The 23,113-nt window shown below is 35.3% G+C and overlaps 1 protein-coding gene across 2 annotated transcripts in view; it reads right to left on the reverse strand.

The window, feature by feature from the left end:
* LOC127439250 (centromere protein P-like) overlaps positions 1-23,113 on the reverse strand; it is a 211,343-nt gene that overhangs the window by 72,849 nt on the left and 115,381 nt on the right. Inside the window, exons 1-4 of one of the 2 annotated variants that reach the window (XM_051695445.1) lie at positions 2,848-2,897; positions 615-752; positions 270-427; positions 59-147 (exon numbers count right to left, since the gene is read on the reverse strand). In XM_051695445.1, coding sequence (XP_051551405.1) covers positions 59-147; positions 270-427; positions 615-739 — 372 coding nt within the window. In that variant the 5' untranslated portion in view covers positions 740-752; positions 2,848-2,897. Of the gene's footprint in view, positions 1-58; positions 148-269; positions 428-614; positions 753-2,847; positions 2,898-23,113 lie in introns of those variants that run through there. The other variant, XM_051695444.1, reaches the window with a different exon arrangement.

The raw sequence follows: 23,113 nt of genomic DNA on the forward strand, positions 1-23,113 counted from the left end.
CAATAGTATCTTTAATAGCTGAAATAAATGGAACAAACATTTAGTGGCATCTTTGTACCTGAATCTCAGTCACTGCAAACTCAACTTGAAACAAAAGCACATTGCAGTGACCAGCAAGTCTGAGCTGCTGTACAAGTTTGTTTTCACCTGAAAAGACAACCGAAGTTAACGACGGTAATGCCAGACAAGCAACAACGTTCAAACAAAATAATGAGCAATTTTAAAAGCTTTTTCAAAATATGGCTGCGTAACTGACGGGGTAATCTTACTCTTGTGTAACGTCTTCACAAAACACTCTTTGAGAGCGATCCCGTTGATTTCCGTCTGTCTTCTGAGGTCTTTTTCCAGCTCCCTGATTTCCATAATGAGCTTTGAAAGAGTGTGTTTCTGTGTTCCTCCACCTACTCTTTCTTCACAGACAGACTTTCTGAAACAGACAAAAAAAGAAAATTCTTAAATACTTATTCAAAATTTCAATGAACTTAAGTTCTAAACATTTCTTTTACTATAAAATGTTTGTTTTTAAATATATGACGTATATCGTGAGCTTGTGTGTCTATATCAGATATACACTGTAGTTCCTCCACACAAGCATAAGTGTGGTCATTACTAACAGTTCCTGCTGTAATCGATCTCCGTGCTGAATGAAAATGGACCGTAAACTCTCCTCTCGTTCAGTTTTGAGCATTTCAATTTCCTGCTGGAGCATCTGGATTTCTTCCTCATATTTCTGCTCCATGATGTTCCTCAACCTACATGGGAACAGTTACAGGAATCCAAAAGTCTGAGACCACGTTGAAAATTTGGCAGATTCAAAATCTAATCAAACGTTGACATTAAACCAAAAGGATACCAAATAAGTAAGAAACCAAGTTAATTTTCACTCAAAATGTCATGTTGATGATATAATAATTTGTACTGAAATTTACAGATTTTATACTACTTTAGATAAATATAAGCATTTCCACCAGGGGTCTTATCCCATTGGGTCCCAATAATTACATAATTTATGCATTATATACAGAATAACTCCATAATTTACACAATAAAATGCTATATACAGAGTAATTAAATCATTAAATAAATTTGCATATCAGTATTGTTTTATAATATGATGCAAAATTTGATGTGTTTACATCTGGAAGATTTATTTTTCAGGTTGTTTGTTCATCTGCGAAACGTCTATAAGACGTTTCCTCTCTGATGTCAATAAGACGTTCAGCAGATGTTTTTGATACATTTAATATTTAGAATGTTTGCAAATCAGATCTTTTTAAGATGTTTATAAGATGTTAATTAGAATGCAATGTTTTCCAGATTAAACACTCTTAAACAGACATCTCTGAGACGTACGTATGCACTCTGGGAAGGCATCTGCTGAATGTCTTATTGACATCTGAGAGATCTTACGTCTTACAGACATCCCAGACAGCACAAGTACATCTCCGAGATGACTGTATTTGGAACTTTAACCCTTGAAATCAATGAAAAAAGTTACTCAGAGGTCCTTAGAGGACAAAAATGTCAGCGTCAAAAAACTGCCATAATAATATTATAATTATTAATATTATTTTCCACTTTCAACGAGTTAATGTTTTAACCAACATCAGTCCTGATCATAACTACCAAATATTCATTCATTTTCAGGATTTTAACCCTTTAAATGCCAGTTTGTTTACATAATGCCACTGTTGTTTTTTTATCAAGAAAAAAAAAACAAAAACAAAAAAATTACTTTCCATATACTAAATGCTAAGGGGAAAATTCCAGTGAATGATTGGATTATCACAAATTATTGGATTATCACAGTCTGGGATACGTCAATGATTAGCAACATCGTCGATTTTGATGCATTATTATTTTTTGTGCAGTGTCAGATAAAAAAAATAAATAAATAAAAAACTCACACTCATGACCTTAGAGGACAAAAATGTGCACGTCAAAAAACTTCCATAAAAATATTATATATTAATATTATTTTCCACTTTCAGTGAGTTATATTTTTAACCAACATCAGTCCTGATCATAACTACTAAATATTCATTCGTTTTCAGGATTTTAACCCTTTAAATGCCAGTTTGTTTACATAACACCACTGTTGTTTTTTTACACACACACATTTCTCAATGCACACATACAAAACACACTCTGACATCCATACCATCACAAACACACAATTTTAGCAGCATCATTTATTAAACTGGCCTGTAGTGCTCTATAATACAGCAAACAGAGAATAGGGGAAAAGCTTGTATTTGCTCCATAGGCTAAACATGAGAAATATGGCGCCATCTGGTGGAAAATATTTAAAAGAATATATAAATTTTGAAGTCAGGGCTCCGGAAAGAAAGCATAATACCATAGAATTCATGATTTTATACTTTAATGGCACTGGGATCAAATATTGCAGTTTTAATGGGTTTCAAAGGGGACATTTTTGTCCTGAAGGTCCTGAATGTATTTGTGTACACAGTGTATTATAGATGTATTATGAGGTTGAAATATCAAAATTCCCCCCAAAATACACATTTTTGGCAAAATGTATGTCGTTGGCATTAACACAGCCAAAATGATCGAAAAAACTAAAATGAAAAAGACAAAAATGTCCCGAAAGTCGCACGAGGGTTAAACATCGCTATCTAAATAACATCAGCCAAACATCTTAAAATGATCAAATTGCCAAACAATCTAAATCAGATTAGATGACATATGCTTTGACAGACCTTCAATGCAAGGGGAAAAATAAAATCTCAGGCGCAAATATGTTTTTGCTGGCTTAATGTCTATAGTATGTTATGTGAAACTTAAAATTGTGTTAAATATGAACGTTATAAGGAATAAACTTACTTTAATGAATGTTGCGGTAGTTCTGAGCGCTTTTCTGATTCCCGCGTCAAACCCGGAACATACCAAATGAGACCTACAGGGGTGAACTAAATACTAAAACAGCCTTAAACAGAGACAACGTTCTTCTAAATACCATTGTTATCCGATTAAGTTGTATAAAACGGTTATTTGATATTTATAATCAGCTACATGTATTTGAGAAATTGCAAAATTATCCAAAAGTGTTCATAATTGTTCGGTGTACGCTTTATAGATGGAACATTCCAACACGTTTCCAATCGGAACCCAAAACACGTTCAATGCGATACATCGGAACAGTTACAGAGTGACCCCACTATTTTTAATTTTATAATAATGTGTTATTTTCGCATTAAGGTATTTTTATTTTATTTTTTTATTTTGAGAATTATTTGAGAAATATACGAATGTGATATGCTTTTTAAGTGTGACATTTAGTAATAAAGATAATGCATAATGTACTGCTATAAAAATCATATATATATATATATATATATATATATATATATATATATATATATATATATATATATATATATATATATATAATTGATATTACTTAATTGTTGATAATGTATTGTGTTCGTCTTTTTGTGCTGTAAATGAAATGTTTTGTGTTTATTTAATGATCTACTGTACTGCTTATGTAAATGTGCAAGGAAAAGTTATGTTTATACATATGCAGATAGTGGGGTTCAAATGTCTGAGACCACATTGAAAATCTGAGATTTTAAATCTAATTTAAACTTCAGTAAATAAAAAGTTTTATAATCTTGAGAAATGTAAAACTAAAATTTTGTGACGTAAATTAATAAGAAATATTTGATATTCTGCACTACTTCTAGTCACTAATTAAAAATAAAATAGGCAAGGCAAGGCAAAGCAAGTTTATTTATATAGCACATTTCATACACAATGCAATTCAAAGTGCTTTACATATACATTTTAAAGAAAATACAAGGTACATAAAAAATAAATCAATTAAGAACATGAAATAAGAATAAAAAGTAATACATACATTGAGAAAAAGTTATATAAAAATTAAATAAAAAGAATAAAATAGCATAAAAATCAGGAGAAAAGTTATTAAGAGCAAATTTGAAATAAAAAGCAAATGTGTGACAAGATTTTATTTATTTTTTTTTCGTTTTAAAGTTCTATTAGACAAAGCTGACAGAGTGTGTATTTTCTACTATCGCAGCTAATATGGATATATTGAATCCATATCTAGAGACCAGAATATGATAGAGAAACAGAGGGGTGGGCTCTTATGATGTGGGCCACCTAGCAACACCCTAGCAACCGCTTAGCAAATGGGCAATCACGTGTTCTTCATAAAATTAAAAAAATCTAGTTATAAAATGAAGTTAAAACCATTATTTGTTTTTATTCCAACAGGAGTGTCGCAAGAAACACAGAGATGCAAAAAGACGCCAGAGGCCGTCACTGTAAACCTGAATTTCAAACTTTTGAACTCAAAATGAAGTATTCAATTTAAAGAGCACTTTACAATAAGGTTCCATATGTTAACATAAGTTAATGCATTAGGTATTGTTAACTAATAATGAACAACTTTTACAGCATTTATTAATATTTGTAAATTTTAATTTATTTAAAACTTTTTTTTTCATGTTGGTTCATACTGTATTCACTGAAGTTAACATATACAACTTAATGTAGTTAAAACATATTATTACCTGCAAAAATTAACATTAATCAAGATTATTAAAGGCCATTGTTACATGTACAACCTTATTGCAAAGTGTTACCAAACATTGCCTTAATCCAAGTCATTTCTTACAGACCAGATACTCAGAGAAACTGTTGCATCTACTCATATTCTTTGTTTCAAAGCTGTAATTTATTGTTAAAAATAACAGAATGCTAATGCATATTTCTTGTTTGAAAATTTTGGGGGGCAAATAAATGTTTATTTGTACCACTAGGGGGTGATGTGATAAAACACTCTATAATGTTACATTCAGACTTGTATTTTTCATTCTTCATTTACCCTCCAAACCACAGAATCAGCACTCAGAAGAGTTGTTATTCGAAAACCAATTGCATGCCTTTTGTGTTGTGAGTATGTGCTGCATTAAAGATGTTGCATAGAAGATCGTGTGAAAATTACAACCATAAAAAACTGTTTTTGGAAGTTTAACAGTCATAATTCTGTGCCTCGCTGTAGTTTTTCAGGATGTATTGAACATTTTGAGGTGTAAACCATTGTGATAGGACTCCAGAAAGTTTTTAAAAACTCTTTGGCCTTGTCCTACTTACCACTTTAGAAAATGCTGCTGATATTTGACCCCTAGTGTTTGTACATGCCCTTATCTGCCGACTCAAGCAGTTTCCACTAACTAGTGCGAAAGACTATCTAGAGTTAACAGGAACTTTAAGATCTCGAATATCTTGTTACTTTGTGTGCAAACTTGCAAAAGATGCTGAAAGATTTCAGGTTTAAAAGCTGTGTTGACATATATTACATTTTGAGAGATATGGGTCATTTCAAATAACATGTCTGTGTGTGAAAGGAAAAGTGTATATTTTAGGTCCTGTAACTGTAAAGACGTTGTTGCATTTTTGCAGTTTACTTCATTCAGTAGCCCTGCAGTGTGACAAATAAAAACATATATTTTCCCCAATTTGGAATGCCCAATTCCCAATGCGCTCGTGGTGGCGTAGTGACTCGACTCAATCCGGGTGGTGGAGGATGAATCTCAGTTGCCTTTGCGTCTGAGACCGTCAATCCACGCATCTTATCACGTGGCTTGTTGAGCACGTTACCACGGAGACGTAGTGCGTGTGGAGGCTTCACGCTATTCTCTACAGCATCCACACTCAACTCACCACACACCCCACCGAGAGCGAGAACCACATTATAGTGACCACGAGGAGGTTACCCCATGTGACTCTACCCTCCCTAGCAACCGGGCCAATTTGGTTGCTTTAGGAGACCTGGCTGGAATCACTCAGCACGCCCTGGATTGGAACTCGCGACTCCAGGGGTGGTAGTCAGAGTCAATACTCGCTGAGCTACCCAGGCCCCGATAAATACATTTAAAAATATTCCATTTAGTCTGATGTGAGGTCAGAAAATGAGGTCAGAAAAACTGCATATAATAATAATTAAACAAGAATAAAAAAGTGCTTTTAAAATTTGTTTTTTATCAAGTACCGGAAAGCATGTTATTATCATGTTAAGTACAGCAATGTATGTCTTATTTGGTCTTGCGTATATAAACATCCGATGCACTGATTTCCATTTCGCATTGTTAATCTAAAAGTAGTTACACATGAATAATAAATGTCATATGGTCGAATAGGCTGGCACTAAATGGGTTGGTTTAATGCCAGTCTTTCCAAAGGCCAGGAATGAAATGAGCATTCACTCACAAGAATCTCGCACTATTATTTTTTTTTAATAGTAAGACTTTTGTAACTTTTTTTTCTTGGTGCGTGAGCAGCGCCAACCCACAATCAGATATTACAAGCAATTCTATGGCCCACAGATAATTTTGTAAACTCGAATGGCCCTTAATAGGAAAAAAGTTCCCCACCCCTGGCCTGATATCTCCTTTTAGGCCAAAGTTGACTTCGGTTATCCGCATGGCTGATCGCTCCACGCACATTGACACAAATTTCGTCATCAGCACAGTCCGCGCACAGTCCCAGATTGCCACATGCACCTACCATTGACATTACTAAAAGAGAATCACAAAGCAGTTATACTGTAAGAAGAGTATACTTTTGAAAATCAATCCAATCCGGAACACACAAAAGCGAAGTATACGCAAGCCTTTTGTGTTCAACGGAAGGACATTTTATGGGTTTGGAACAACATGAGGGTGAGTATATGATGACAGAGCTTTAATTTTTGGGTGAACTATCCCTTTAAATTTTGATTTTGATAGAACTACCCATGTATTTCTGAATAGAATTTACTGATGTATTCAAATTCTTTTTAAGAACACAGTTAAATTCACCCTTTGTTTACATGATCTGCCAAAACCGCACAGCATCCTCGTGACGATTAAATACGGGTTGTTGTGTTGACTTTATGTCTGATTGACTATAGTTTTGATCACTTTAGGCAAAGCAGCACGTCCCTAGTTCTTACCCATAGACACATGTACACTGTGTTCTGTGCATAAACAGGACGCTGCGGTTTCCGATTTCACTGTGACATCACAGTTGCTGCCTGTAGCTCATGAAGAGAGCGGGCAGCTGCTCTATGTGGTGACATAATGCAACCAAAACTGACTCTACCATTATAATGTGTTGCCAGGGAACTAATAAAAGTTATGGTATACATCATTTTCCCTCGAACAGACTTTCATATCTATAGGCTACTTTTTAGACCGTGCCCATTTGAACATGTTCGACGCATGCGCACTACGACTGATTTGTGATACTCGAGTACCAGACATGCCGGTTCGAATCCCGTTTGGAGCAGGTCGAGCAGGACCGGTTACAGTGGTGCCGTGACCCGGATGAGAGTGAGCTTGTATGTGATAGCTGTGCGGTATGTGCAACCTCAGTCCCCTGGCTTCAACAGGCGCACTAATGACTGATGCTAGAGGCTGTAATCATTAGCCTCCTCGTTAGCGCAAAGCCCTTCTGATAGGGAAGCCTACAAGATTAGCATAACGTGGCGGTTCCATAGACATTCTATGGCGAGGAGACAAGAGGACGTTCTTTTTGAATGGATGTCTATGGAGGAGATGCTTCACAATGCTGAATAAACCGCTTTTGTGATCATTTAATGAATTAACCGCCTGTCCGCTAATCTTCAACATGTTTTACACTAAACAATCCTTTTGGAGTGAACTGTGTGGAGTTTACTATAATAAAATTGCTGTTTTATAAGAGAAGTCGAGGACGGTTTTACGACTGGAAGGTTTCAGTTTACAGCTCTCAACAAACTGTCATAAAATGCTAGTTGATGTGACAGCCATTACGCTCTCTCCAATGATAGAATCGCGAAGGTTGTTATCTCAGTACTATATGATCTCTGTTAGCACGCACACCTCCCATGCCGGAGATGCCGGTTTGAATCCCGTTCAGAGCGGGTCGAGCAAGACCAGTTACACTGGCCATACGGTTCTTTGGAGATTAAGAAAATGTACGTTATATTATAGATTCTTCAGATCAGTTTCTGGATTCCAGCACATAGGTGGTTTTCTAAAGAACTAGAGAATAAAACTTAAATTTGTGTAACTTTTCCAATGACATCATGTTTGGTTCATAATGGACCTCACATTTAGAGTCCCAGATACTACATTTACATTTATGCATTTGGCAGATGCTTTACAGTGCACTTATTACAGGGACAATCCCCCCAGAGTAAGCTGGAGTTAAGTGCCTTGCTCAAGGACACAATGGTGGTGGCTGTGGGGATCGAACCAGCAACCTTCTGAATACCAGTTATGTGCTTTAGACCACTATGTCACCACCACTCCCACCATTGTCTTCTAGATACTATGGAAGACAATAACTTTCATTGATCCAACCGAAGCATTGAAGGCATGCTATGTTTTCATTAGTTGGAGGATGGTAAACTTAACTGTTTTTCATTCCCAGTTTCAACATTAATACAGCGAAATATAATTCATACATGCATGTCTCTATTATCTTTGCTTTTGCAGTCCAAAAACTTTCAGCAAACTTAACAACAGATATAAATGTTAAATGTTGTTATGAGCGAAGAAGAGTGGTCTCAGAGAGGAACCAGAATGCATGCTGGTTTATTATATTAACAATTACTTTGTAAATTTATTTCATAGTGCGAAAAACCTCCTCTCAGCAGTTAGCTGTTTCTAATGCTTTCCTCAGCTCTACTGGCAGGGTCACATGACTCGCCTGCTTCCATCCAGAATAACAGCTCTTCCCCCCACTGACACATAGACACACATGCCTGCAAGTGTAAACAGAGAGGTTTTGTGGTGGTGAGACCTACGGATAGCATTCATTGAAATGCTTTGGACTGCATGTTCTTACAGTATACAGTATTAACAGGCAATGGAGCAGATCCTGTGTACTTGAATGGGAAACGGCAAAAAATCTCCAAAACTGCTGGTCAAGGTTACGTTCCAATAAATATTTCAAATTCGGGAATGAAATCTGACAACAATGATATAACAAATATGATGGTGTCATAGAAATGCTTCTTAAGCTCACATCACAGAAAAAAAAAAAACGTTATTGTTCAGGGCCTCGTTACCCAAAAGCATCATAAGCCTAATTAGATCGTAGAATCCAACTTATGAGTCATCTTAGTTTTGCGGCCCGTTTCCCAAAAGCATCGTAATTTAAGTAGTACTTGAAAATGCTCATAGATTAACGAGTGCTCTGGAGTAATCGTACAGCGCTAAGAACATCGTAAGCACATAGACTTACGATGTAAGTCGTACCTGCAGGACAGTTGCGAAATTACACTTTATACAATTGAAATACCAATTGCTACACTTTATGCTGAGACTTTAATATCACGATATATGTGTTTTATTTATTTTTATTTTAACAGACAAGTCTAATAATAATAATAATTATTATTATTATTGTTATTATAATTATAATAATAATGAAATACATCAAATAGATAGTCTAAATGGATGAATAGATTAATTAGTAAGCAAATAAAGTTCTTTGTGTGGACAAGTTGGTAACAACAAAGTTGTGGCATGATTGATGCAGACAACTGTATAAATTAATATAAGAAAGAGAATAAAAAGTCATTTACTTGCTGCTGTGCATGAAAATCATCCGTATATATTTGCTCATCATCTTACATTTACATTTAGTCATTTGACAGACGCTTCTATCCTCATCTCCTCTTTCTCTCTGACACCCAAAGGCTCTCTCGCCAGCATTACAAGTTGTGTAGCACCGCACATGCAGCACTGGCATTGCTGTACTGTTATCAGATTGTGGAAGCAGATTGTGAAAAAAAAAAATCTTTCTGCCCAAAGTTATTGTAAAAACAATATGTAAATATGCCGTTAATATTTAAGAAATTGTTTTAAACACATTTTAGCAAGGTAAATGACAAATTGTAAAGTCATGCACAAATGTAATGAAGTTACAATGATGAGCAGCACTATATGGTCATATTTTAGCACTGTCACATGGATAGCGACTCTCTTAAGTAGCACTAAATTTGCGTCCTCGCTCGTTCATGTTAAGTGCAGTTTCGGGAAACGCACGTAAAAAATAACGAATGTTCGTAAAGTTGCTCGTAGAAAATGCTCTTAACCACTAAGATCGATCATTATTGGGAAACGCAGCCCTGGGCTACGTTTTCCAAAAGCATTGCAAGCTTAAGTTGATCGTAGAGACCATTGCGCCAATGGTTTCTACGATTTACTTAGGCTTACAATGCTTTTGGGAAATGCAGCCCAGGCTGGTCCAGCTAATGCGCATGTGTGTACGTACACTGATTTTGAAGTGACCCCATTTTGAAATGGTGAAGAATAGCAGAAAAGATTAAGATTAACTTTCTACATTGAATAAGTTAAAGCGTGAACTTGAAAATATTTTTCAGATTAACAATTTTTTATTGATTCACATAAATGAACACCTAAAAAAAGCAAAACATATATAGACAGAGTCTTAACCCTCACTATTAGCCCTCCCCCTCCCAATCCCGACCCCACCCTGACCCCAACAACATCACAGTGGTCTTAAATGATATAGACACACACACGCACAAAAAATAAAAAGAATAATAAAAAAATAAAAATAAACAAATAGACAAATAAAAAAATATAATAATAATAATCACATATCCATAAATGACATATACCCTCCCCATTTCTCCATGAACATGTTGTACCTCCTCATTCTTCTAAATGACCCCTCCTCAAAGGCCACCACCCTTCCCATCTCCAAGCACCACTCCTGAAAGGAGCCCCTTAAAATGATCTGCCTGGCGATCATGACACTGGTTAAGACCCAACTCTTTATGTGTCTGTTTTCAATGTCGATGACCGCCCCATCGCCCAAGATACAGAGTCAGGGTCAAAATGATACCCGAGTGCCTAATACATCGCACACCAGCCTCTGAATTTTTAACTAAAACTTCTGTATCTCAACACACCCCCAAAAGACATGGGTTATGTCTGTGTCCTCTGATTGGCATCGCCAGCAGGTGGGTGTGTCATTAAGACCAAGCCTATACAATTTAGAGGGGTGAACTTGAAAATAGTAAGTCAAATCTACATTCAATGATGTAAAAATGAATGCTCTAGTTTATAAGTAAATATTATTTATGATTGTTTGCTATCTTTAAAATGCATCATCATGCATCATCAATCCTAAAGTAGAAAACCATGTAATTGTTATGTTTAATGTGTGTGTTCATGTATTTCACGTCTTTTATTTTGAAAAGTTTAGAGTTCTTAGTGTTTATTGGTTATCTCTGTCATGTGTTCTCCCATGTCCAAGTATTTAAGCCCTCATGTTTTCCATTGTCGGGTGTCAGGTATTGTGTGTTTGGTAACGTTGTTAGGTCAAGTCATTGTTTATATTCAAGTCAAGTCAAGTCAAGTTTATGTCAAGTCAAGTTTATGTTAAGTCAAGTTTATGTCAAGTTTATGTCAAGTTTATGTTAAGCCAAGTTTATGTCAAGTTAAGTTTATGTTAAGTCAAGTTTATGTCAAGTCAAGTTTATGTAAAGTTTATGTCAAGTCAAGTTTATGTTAAGTCAAGTTTATGTCAAGTCAAGTTTATGTCAAGTCAAGTTTATGTCAAGTCAAGTTTATGTCAAGTTAAGTTTATGTTAAGTCAAGTTTATGTCAAGTCAAGTTTATGTAAAGTTTATGTCAAGTCAAGTTTATGTCAAGTTAAGTTTATGTTAAGTCAAGTTTATGTCAAGTCAAGTTTATGTTAAGTCAAGTCTATGTCAAGTCAAGTTTATGTCAAGTCAAGTTTATGTCAAGTCAAGTTTGTCAAGTCAAGTTTATGTCAAGTTAATTTATGTTAAGTCAAGTTTGTCAAGTCAAGTTTATGTCAAGTTAAGTTCATGTCAAGTTAAGTTTATATCAAATTAAGTTTATGTCAAGTCAAGTTTATGTCAAGTCAGGTTTATGTCAAGTCAAGTTTATAGTCAAGTTCATGTTTATGTTTATGTTTCACGTTTATAGTTAGTTTTTTTTTGGATTTCACGTTTGTTAATAAAATTGCACTTGGGTTCTTCACTTCATCGTCATCGTCTTCGTCATTGCCAACGTTACAGCGCTTTGTTACAGTAATATTTATTCTCTAATTTGGGTACATTTAATAGATAAATAAAATAAGTAAATTTTACTAAACTTTTCAAAGTTGGTGTTCCCAGCATGCATTGGCACGTTGGCATGTGGTTTTTTAGTTTATTTTGTTGTTACATTTGGTAAACTCTTGTTGAAGTCTAAAGGTCATTTTCCGCTCAGTATCTTGTTTCTATCACCAGAAATGCAAAGTAATGTTGACTATTGACTTCATTACATGTATTAAGCTTCCATGTGGAAGGCTTCCATATGTCATGAGGTACAGGAATAAACTTGTGTTTATTTTTTATTTTTATTTTGGGGGGGGGGTTCCCCTTTTTCTCCCAATTTGGAATGCCCAATTCCCAATGCGCTCTAAGTCCTCGTGGTCGCATAGTGATTCGCCTCAGTCCGGGTGGCAGAGGACGAATCCCAGTTGCCTCTGCGTCTGAGACAGTCAACCCACGCATCTTATCACGTGGCTTGTTGAGCGCGTTGCCACGGAGACATACCGCGTGTGGAGGCTTCACGCCATCCACCGCGGCAACCACGCTCAATTCACCATGCGCCCCACCGAGAACAAACCACATTATAGCGACCACGAGGAGGTTACCCCATGTGACTCTACCCTCCCTAGCAACCGGGCCAATTTGGTTGCTTAGGAGACCTGGCTGGAGTCACTCAGCATGCCCTGGGATTCGAACTAGCGAACTAGCGAACTCCAGGGGTGATAAACTTGTGTTTATAAGGAAAGTTTAAAATGTGAAATATTCTAATAAAAAGTTCCTTTAATTTTACTATGTTTATTTAAGTAACATGTACATCAGATTTAAAAGTAAAAGTTCCTGTACTAACTGAAATGTTCAGGTTGAATTTACTCACTCAATTTAATCAATATTGTGTCATGAAATAAAGTCGATATTACTTAATTTTATATCATAAAATTTACTGTGCACAAAAATATATATGAAGTAATCTTTCTAGTCATTTTTTTCAGTGTAGAGTAAACAAACAGGCGATTAGGTCTTTTAACTGTAGACAGTCGACTTATTCCAACAGCCACCATATTTTAATAGTTAAATAGTTAAATGTACATTTATTAATTCAAGTTTTATACTGTCTGTCATGCAAATTACATTTTGTTTTAATTTTGCATTGCCAAATTGCATCCCTCTTAAAAAGTTAGTAGTAGTTAGCTACTTTAGTTAGCTAATGTTTGTAGCTTGTATTGCAGCTAACTACTTTCTCAAAAGAGTAGCTAGCTTGTCTGTAGTTTTACTACATAAAATTAAGCTTAGCTTGTGGCTTGACAATTAACAGTTTAAAAGTAGCTTCCACAACACTTTTAAACTAAGCTGGAGTCTGTTAGCAAATGCTAACAAACTCCATATTGCGTAAGTGCTATGCAATCATCTAGCTAGCCTTTACTCTATGAAATCCCTCTCATAACTCGGTACTTTTCCATACTTGAAGGTCCTGAGTGTTTTCTACCACAAACACTCTGTCCTTCCTCTGATTGGCTGTGTTCTTATTTAATCATGTTAGTGTGCCATGCAAGAATGTACACACAGTGCTGTCTGTTCAAAATACTGTAACCTATATTCTAACTGCCTTAGTTGTACAAAAACAGAATAAAAAATAAAAATAAAATAAAAATTTAAAAAAAACAAAGTAAAGAGTGTGTGAATTGTGTACCTACTGTAAATACTAGGCACTAAAATTAGTAGCATTCCAATATGCTTGTTAATACAGGCTGAGGTTTGTTTACTCAAGGTTTTTTTTACATTATTTAATGGGTGTGTCTCTGCATGGGTGTATCATATTGCATTCTAACAGTCAGAAAAGCTAAAAAAAAAAAAAAAAAAAAAATTCTTAGTTTCGAGCTTCAGTGTTTGATTTTGTGTTTGTTCGTTGGCAGGAATTATAATGTATGACTCAATGCAAATGCTCTCTCTCAAGAGAAAAACAGAATGATTTAGTTAAAGTAGTTAAAGATTGTTAAAAAATAAACTTATAGTTTAATATAAAAAGACATATTAGTGATGTCTGTGAATCTAGCAAGATAAATGTCTATATGAATGTACATATGAATTCTGTACGTTTTACTGTAAACTTTCAACACTTCCATTCGTTATCATTACTTAATGCATTAGGTATCATGAACAAACAATGAACAATATATTTTTACAGCATTTATTAATCTTTGTTAATGTTAGTTAATTAAAAGACAATTGTTTATTGTTAGTTCATGTTAGTTCATAGTGCATTAACTAATGTTAAGTAATACAACTTTTGATTTTAAAAATATATTAGTATATGTTTTAATTAATAAATAAGATGAATAAATGCTGTAAAAGGATTGTTCATGTTAACTACTGTTGTTAACTAATGGAACTTTATTGTAAAGTGTTACCAAGACTGTTACAGTAAAATTTTAAAAACAGTTCTTTTGTTAGCATAATGCACTTAAATGAATGTTGATTTATTTTACAGACACATAGAAAACTGTATTTCGTGCATGTTATAACTATTATAGAAATATTTCATACTCAGATTAAAAAATGTGGAATGCCCAATTCCCACTACTTAGTAGGTCCTTGTGGTGGTGCGGTTACTCACCTCAATCCAGGTGGTGGAGGACAAGTCTCAGTTGCGTCCGCTTCTGAGACCGTCAATCTGCACATCTTATCACGTGACTCGTTGTGCATGACACTGTGGACACTCACAGCATGTGGAGGCTCATGCTACTCTCCACGATCCACACACAACTTACCACACGCCCCATTGAGAGCGAGAACCACTAATCGCGACCACGAGGAGGTTACCCCATGTGACTCTACCCTCCCTAGCAACTAGGCCAATTTGGTTGCTTAGGAGACCTGGCTGGAGTCACTCAGCACACCCTGGATTCGAACTCGCGACTCCAGGGGTGGTAGTCACCGTCAATACTCGCTGAGCTACCCAGGCCCCCCTCAGATTTAAGTTTAACTTTCACACAAATTGTATAATGTAAGGCATGAGTCATTTGGAACACTTTTATGATATTTTATGACACTTTTTGTTTTGAACAAGTCTAGTGTGACCACATCTTAAGGGTGAATCTCATGAAAACAAGTCCAAGTCATGATTAAAATTAAAAGCAAGAAATAATTGATATTTCGCATAAATAAAAAAGAAGCCTATTTTTAGGACAATTAAGATTTTTTGAATTGTTAACTCACCTATATGCTCTCAAAAAACAAAAAAATTATTATTATGATTTCAATTTCATTACAAAATTCCATCCAAAGGACTAAGTAATCTTAAAATAAATGTAAAAAAAAAAAAAACAAAAAAAAAAAAACATTTAAATAGGGGGCCTGGGTAGCTCAGTGGTAAAAGTCGCTGGCTACCACCCCTGGAGTTCGCTAGTTCGAATCCCAGGGCGTGCTGAGTGATGCCAGCCAGGTCTCCTAAGCAACCAAATTGGCCCAGTTGCTAGGGAGGGTAGAGTCACATGGGGTAACCTCCTCATGGTCACTATAATGTGGTTCGTTCTTGGTGGGGCACATGGTGAGTTGTGCATGGATGCCACACTATGTCCCCATGGCAACACACTCAACAAGCCACGTGATAAGACGCACAGGCTGACAGTCTCAGATGCGGAGGTACCTGGACTGAGGCAAATCACTACACAACCACAAGGACTTAAAGCACATTGGGAATTGGGCATTCCAAATTGGGTGAAAAAGGGGAAACATCTTAAATATTTAAAGTTTTATTAATTTAAATTTGGTAAACATTACACAATTCAAGTAAATTTGATGGAATTTTGAAATGAAATCTTAAAAATAGGCTAAAATATTTTTTTGAAAGTAAACATTAAAACTCTTAGTTTGTGAACATAATGCACTTAAATTAATGCTGATTTACTGCACAGACACCAAGAAAATGTGTTGCAGCTACTATTTTACTCTTTACTTATTACTGTTTTAAAATCTTATTTAAATGAACTTCAATAATCACGATATATTCCAATTCCAGCACAGTGCACAAAACTAAAGAGATGAAAACACCTAAACAAATCTAGAAATCACCTAACCACACCATTCATGATGTCAGATCCATTCCTCAGAATCTAAAACTGAAGTGAAAATTGTCCATAAACCCAAGGGAGAATCCAAAATGGTCACATTCACATCACTACAACCAGTCCTGTTATACTGTACAAAGAATACAAATTCATGAATGAATTTGATTGAGGTTTCCACGTATTTTATGACATATTAAAAGTCTTATAACATCTAAAATAAAAACTCTATGACATTTAGAAGGGGATACCCAAAGGTCAACAATTCCCTGCACATCTTTTCCACTGAAACCAACATGATATGTTTAAGTGCTGCATTTATGACAGAAACCGCTGTGCTTGAACCATTCCAGGCAGACAGAGTTGAATTATTACCCTCAAACAGGGCCATTTCTGGATTGGTTCTGTACTGAGTGAAGGAGGATCTTTATTGTTAGAGTCATCTTTGAAGAAGAGGAGATGATATCGAGGGAGAGGGAGGAGGCATAAAACATGGACAGCAGCCTTTAGGGTTGTTAAGAGATTAAGCAACGTGCAAGAGGAAGGGAGGGAGAGTCGATTGGGGTTGAGTGTTCTCTTATGTCATTATCCCATTGAATAATTCTGCTCACTGAGTCTTTATCGGTAGTGGGATGGGAACAGACATTTTCACAGTCTATGGGCTGTGCCTTCACCTTATCTGCTGTGTTTGGCCAATTCTTAATGTTACTTTTGTTGCTATTTTAGAAATACCGTTTAGAAAGATCTTGTTTGCACACTGGCATGCAGAAAACCAAAGTATAGGGTACTTGGACAGTAAACCTTTAATGCATACCTTGGGTCTTTAGTGACCCAGGACCTCATTCCACCCCCTGTACCTCATCCATTTTTTGAAGTTGTGCCCACACCTCTTTAGTATTCCTCAACTTTTCGCTTCTGAATAGTATAATATAAAATTTAAAAAATGGCAAAATTGCAAAAATAAATAAATAAATTATATATATATATATATATATATATATATATATATATATATATATATATATATATATATATATTTATATATAAATAACTAATTAATTACCAAAAGTGTATAGGGTCATTAAAGACCAGAGGTATGTAATAGTGTGGGTTTTTTTTCTCGCTCTCACAGGATATATATACTTCTTTGTTTATTACAAGACAAATGAGTGCTATATTCATACAAATACTACTATATAACGTTGATTTTCTGTGTGACAATACATACATTACACATTCTATTTCTTACTCAAAGTTGCACTGATGTTTCAGTGATTGCCTTGATTTACAGTTGACATTGCTGTTTGACAAAGAAACAACATAGAAGTAAACTATAGCAAGTGTAACACATGAACAGTATCATTTGGCTTTACTACTGAAATTATGTAAGTCGTGCGTCTATTTAGACTCAAAAAGTGCCTGAGAAAATACATATGTGTAGCTTCTGTGTAGCTTATGTTTTGTGTAGCTCAATATGTGTTTGACAGCCAGTTGCGTCTCATGAAATTTCAGTGTGGAAGAAATGAATCCTGTTCAACATTTGTTGCATCATCTCTTTGATATATGAAAAATAAAACATCAAAATAGATCAGAATTTATTCTATTCTATTATTTTCTAATTGTCTTGAAACTGTTTTGAAAACTTGAAACAATCTGGGCATTTTGCAGATCTATTTGTGATAGATATACGTGCCGGGTTGCTAAAGACCTGAGTATGTAATAATCTTTGGTAAAACACTAATGCATTTAAGGGTTAAGTTAAAACCATGCAAGTCCCCCCGCACCATTTGCGCTAATATGAATGATATCTCAAATTGTCTGGTTTGTCGAGAATACTTGTGCTATTTCTTTTCTAAGTGATCAGATGTTTTTTGTTTGCCATTCCCCAAAGACATGGAATGTCTATGTGTCTGGATGAATCAGGCTGCACGTGGACAGTCTGCGTGTACTGTGCTGATGATGAAATTTGGGCCCCGTGTTCTGTGCACAAGACGTACCAGCACGCAGAAAACCGAAGTATACTCTGGCTTTAAGTATTACATTTTGCCATGAAGTCGCCCCACAACATTTGCGCTTATATGAATGATATTTCAAATCCGCCTGATCTCACACTGAAACTGGAAAGAGTAGGTCGACATTTCTTTAGCAAAAATCGGTATATACTTATCGAAATTTAAAACACTGCCCCCAGTGGCTAAAGCGGTAAAAGCTGTAGGGCGTATAGGCACGTGTGAGCTCCGTTTATGACCAGGAGAGGTTGCCAAAAGCTATTTGTGAAGTCGGTTCTAGGGTACCAGATCTTTCGGAAACAGCATGCCGATTTCCTGTGTGATCATGTTGCTCTAATCACGTGGCTTGTCGAGAATAGTTGTGCTATTATTTTTCTAAGTGATCAGACGAACATTTTTTGCCAGGTGGATGATAAAATGAAAAAAAATCTAGTTGAAGCATCAAATTCCACAAGTGCAGTACAATCAGCAAAGTGCAAAACGTTCTTTCGCAAAGTTTTCTCCCAAATAAAGAAAAGTAACAGATTTGATCGGTCATCTTTAAAAAAAAAATTAAAGTTTAAAAATAAACACGGAAAAATATATGTTCACACTAGTACATTTTGGGTTAAAAACACTTTGATTTTGCAATGTTTACACATCTCATCCACACTGGAGCGGCCTTTTCCTCCACCGAAAATGGAGACTTTCGAAAACGTTCTCTTTAGTACTGCATACTTTGGAAAAGGATAAGGAACACACAGTTTTCAATTGAAAACTCAATTTATAATTAAGGCCACATCCATACTAAACCATTTAAGTTTAAAAAATACTGAATTTCAGTACCCTAACATCATTGTTTTCCAAAGTATGTGGTAATGGGGAGCGTTTTTGAAATGCTTTGTTTTTGGTGAAGGAAAATGCTGTTCTAGTGCAGATGAGAGGTGTAACTGTAGCAAAATGCATTTACAAATAAAAAAAATACTGTATATGTGGGAACGTGGCCTTATTCTCTAGTTCTTTAGAAAGCCATCAATGCACTGGTGCTTTAAAAAACCCAAAAACTGATGATCTAAACTACTTTTTTAATCTCCAAAGAACCAGCTCAAGTGAAAAATGTTTTTTGATTAGAATGTGTTTTGTTGAACTGCAAAAGGTTTCTGCAACGAACCTCTAAAGAAGTTTTATTCTAAGAGTGTTCACTTGTATAATAGCATGATTTCATGTCTTACACAAATATTTAGTGGGGTTAAACACTTTGCAAGAGCTATGAGCTGGATTTGTAATGTATTGATAACCAGCTCGTCCTGTCAAACAGTTCTGAGTCAATATGACATGCCTCATGGTCTTGCATGTCATGTCATGCCTTTGCAAGAGTAGCAGGACGTGATTGTGTGCCTCTATAGTTCACAACACAGGTCACAGATTTGTTTCTATATCAAGGACAGGTCTTTGAGAGGGGCCCATCCCCCACAAAACACACACCAGCCCTCAACTGTAGCCTCAAGAGACGCCTGGCCAGTTAAAGGTATAGCACACATATTTTAGTTTGCATGTAAGAGAGCATGCAAACTTGTTCAATTTCCACTGTGGTATAGGCCATGCAGATTTTTGCATTCCATTGTCCTGACCACTTTTAAAATGATCCGTAAATGATTTGCTTTGATTCAATGTTTTTATGAGACCAAAGTACATCTAATTGTGACACATACAAGATTTACTAGGCCTAAGTTGTTGTTGTTGTTTTTTCAATTGTAAGATGTTTATTGCTCACTTTAAGCACAGAGATTCATCTAAAAATACTACAATCCTGTTCCCCTTTGCTCCTCAGTTTCACATGATTAATTTAAAACTTGAGATCTTCCTTATTTTAAGTTTCAAGACAAACATTGTTCCATTTTATCTGACAATCTAGCAAAGTTTGGTTTCCTATCAAAGACGGGTTTGATCCAAACACCTTAAGGTCTGGTCAAAGGGCAAACTCGCCTCGTTCGACACATCGTTCAACAGCAAAGGATTTTAATTTCTCATGGTTGGGTAATGTGCATGTGTTTGGATAGAACAATAGTATTAACGGTTCCCTGTAATGCACTGAGAAGGCATTAACTATTATATAAAAAAATAGATTTGTTGATTTTTTTTTTTTTTTTAAAGTAAAATATCATTTATTTATTTTTCTTTTGTTTTTGGGGTGTTTTTTTAACTTATATTTTTACTCTTTAGCTTGTTTGCTTTTCATTTTAAAAAATCCTGCAGTTTTTTAAGAATGTTTTATAGTGTCTTAATTTCATTGAAAACTCAATGTATAATAATTATACAATAATTATAAAAAGAAAAACTAAATCAGGAAGGCTTGGTGTGGAACTGCCTATTTTTTCCATCTTGATGAAGTGTTTATTGGCAGGCTTGAAATGGAGCCAGGGAATTGAACATGTGACTCACTTGAAGTTGCATCACAATTATCTGACACATACTTGGCGAGCATCAAAGGGGCTGTGCTGTTCTTTTTTTTTTTTTTCAATTTGGTATGCCCAATTCCCAATGCACTCTAAGTCCTCGTGGTGGCGTAGTGACTTGCCTCAATCCAGGTGGCGGAGGACGAATCTCAGTTGCCTCCACGTCTGAGACCATAAGTCCGGGCATCTTATCACGTGGCTTGCTGAGCCCGTTACCGCGGAGATGTAGTGCGTGTGGAGGCTTCACACTATACTCCGTGGCATCCACGCACAACTCACCACGTGCCCCACCGAGAGTGAGAACCACATTATAGCGACTACGAGGAGGTTACCCCATGTGACTCTACACTCCCTAGCAACTGGGCCAATTGGGTTGCTTAGGAGACCTGGCTGGAGTCACTCAGCACTCAGGATTCGAACTCGCGACTCCAGGGGTGGTAGTCAGCGTCTTTACTCGCTGAGCTACTCAGGCCCCTTAATTGAGACTTTTGAGTAGTGCTCCCTTAAATTTCCTTACCAGTACTGATACCACCTTCCACATGGGCGTTTCTAATATTTTACTAGAACTGGGGCAGAAGTGTATCCCATTATAGTTTTGCTAAGCGAAAATCTGCTCTTAATGACTTGCACTGTTTGAATGATTCAAACTAAACCACAAACCAATTCAGGCCATTTTGCTTACCGGTTTGACTAGTTAATTGAAAAGAAACGACTGAAACGTTTCATTCGCGAACCAGATATCGCTAGTTCTGATTCTACAGCTGACAGAATTACAAGACGTAGGTGGGTACGGTAATCTATGAACAGAGAGGAAATTTTCTTTATATAGTTTTGCGTTTCCTCGCAATAATTTTAATCCATGGTTTTACTATAGTAATACTGTAGTAACCATAACTGTAAATTAATAATGGTTTTACTATATTGTAGTAAATGTATTGTACACATCCGAGATGTCTGTTTAAGAGCGTTTCATTTGGAAAGCATCACAATCTATTTAACATCTGCTGAACATTCTAAAAAGATCAGATTTACAAACATTCTAAATCATAAACATCTCGAATACATCTGCTGAACGTCTTATTGACACCGAGAGGAAACGTCTTATAGACATATTGCAGATGAGCAAGCGACCTAAAAAATATGGGCGGAAACCATGATTTTACTATAGTAATACTGTAGCAACTATAACTACAGTAACCATGTTTTTTTTTTTTTTTTGGAAACCATGGTTTGGACACAATTAACCATGGTTTTACTATAGTAATATTGTAGTAACTATGATTTTACTATAGTAATATTGTAGCAGCAATAACTATAGTAACCATGTTAAGATTTACACATTTCAATTTCATAACAAAATTCCATTAAACCGAATCGAGTAATCTTTAACAAAATAGAATTAAAAACCTAAATATTTTACAATTTAATCATTTAATTTAGTTAAACATTACACAGTTAAATTTGATGAAATTTTGTTATTAAATTGAAATGTGTAAATCTTAATAATATGCTAAAATATTTTAAGTGGATTTTGTAGAAATCATTTTCATGTTTTTTTTTTTTTTGGCAAACACGATGGTTTTACTATAGTAATATTATAGTAAACAGTAACCATGTTTAATTTTCTGGTTATTATGGTTTTACTACAAATACCATGGTTAAAATATGGTTACTGTAGTAAAACCATGGTTAATTTTCATAAGGGTTAACCATAATTTTACTACAACCATGGTTGAACTACACTAAATATTTAAACCTATTTTGTACGATTTACGCTTTCCAATTTCATTACAAAATTCTATCAAATTCACTTGTGTAGTTTTTAACAAAATTAAATTAATAAAACATTTTGTTGAATTTTGCTACGAAATTGAAATGCTTATATCTTAAAATTATTATTATTTTTATTCTATGGTGTTTGTTGTAAAATTATAGTAATCACAAAATTATGATTTTTGTTACCATAGTTTTCTTTATCCTGTATTATTACTATGGTTTTAAAGAATATCATGGTTAAAATATGGTTACTGTAGTAAAACCATGGTACAATTTGTGGTTACTGTGGTTTTACAACAACCAACCAAGGTTAATTTATTGCAAGGGAACACAAAACTTTTTAATTATTTTATTTTATATTATATTTAATTATAAATGTATCCCCCATGCTTAAGGCACACCTTTCTTTTTAGAGAGTATAACCATTGTTCTTGTGACAGATATCCACTACAGGCAGTGTGAAGTAGAGGGTGTTTATAAGAATGGAGGGAGGGTGTTTCTTAATCGGTTAGGAATCACATTTCTCTTACGCGTGTCTTTTGGCTTCTGGTGACCATGATGGGAATACTTAGATTAGTGTAACACATCCAGTCTTTGTACTGTCAAATAAGCTATTACACCCTCTTACGTCAAATCCTGTGAATAATAAATCGCTGACAGATCATTTGGTGTGGTTCATAGATATTAGCAGTTCATCAATTCATGGATTCCCTG

The sequence above is a fragment of the Myxocyprinus asiaticus genome, chromosome 50 (genome assembly GCF_019703515.2).
Source record: "Myxocyprinus asiaticus isolate MX2 ecotype Aquarium Trade chromosome 50, UBuf_Myxa_2, whole genome shotgun sequence".
Lineage (NCBI taxonomy): Eukaryota > Metazoa > Chordata > Actinopteri > Cypriniformes > Catostomidae > Myxocyprinus > Myxocyprinus asiaticus.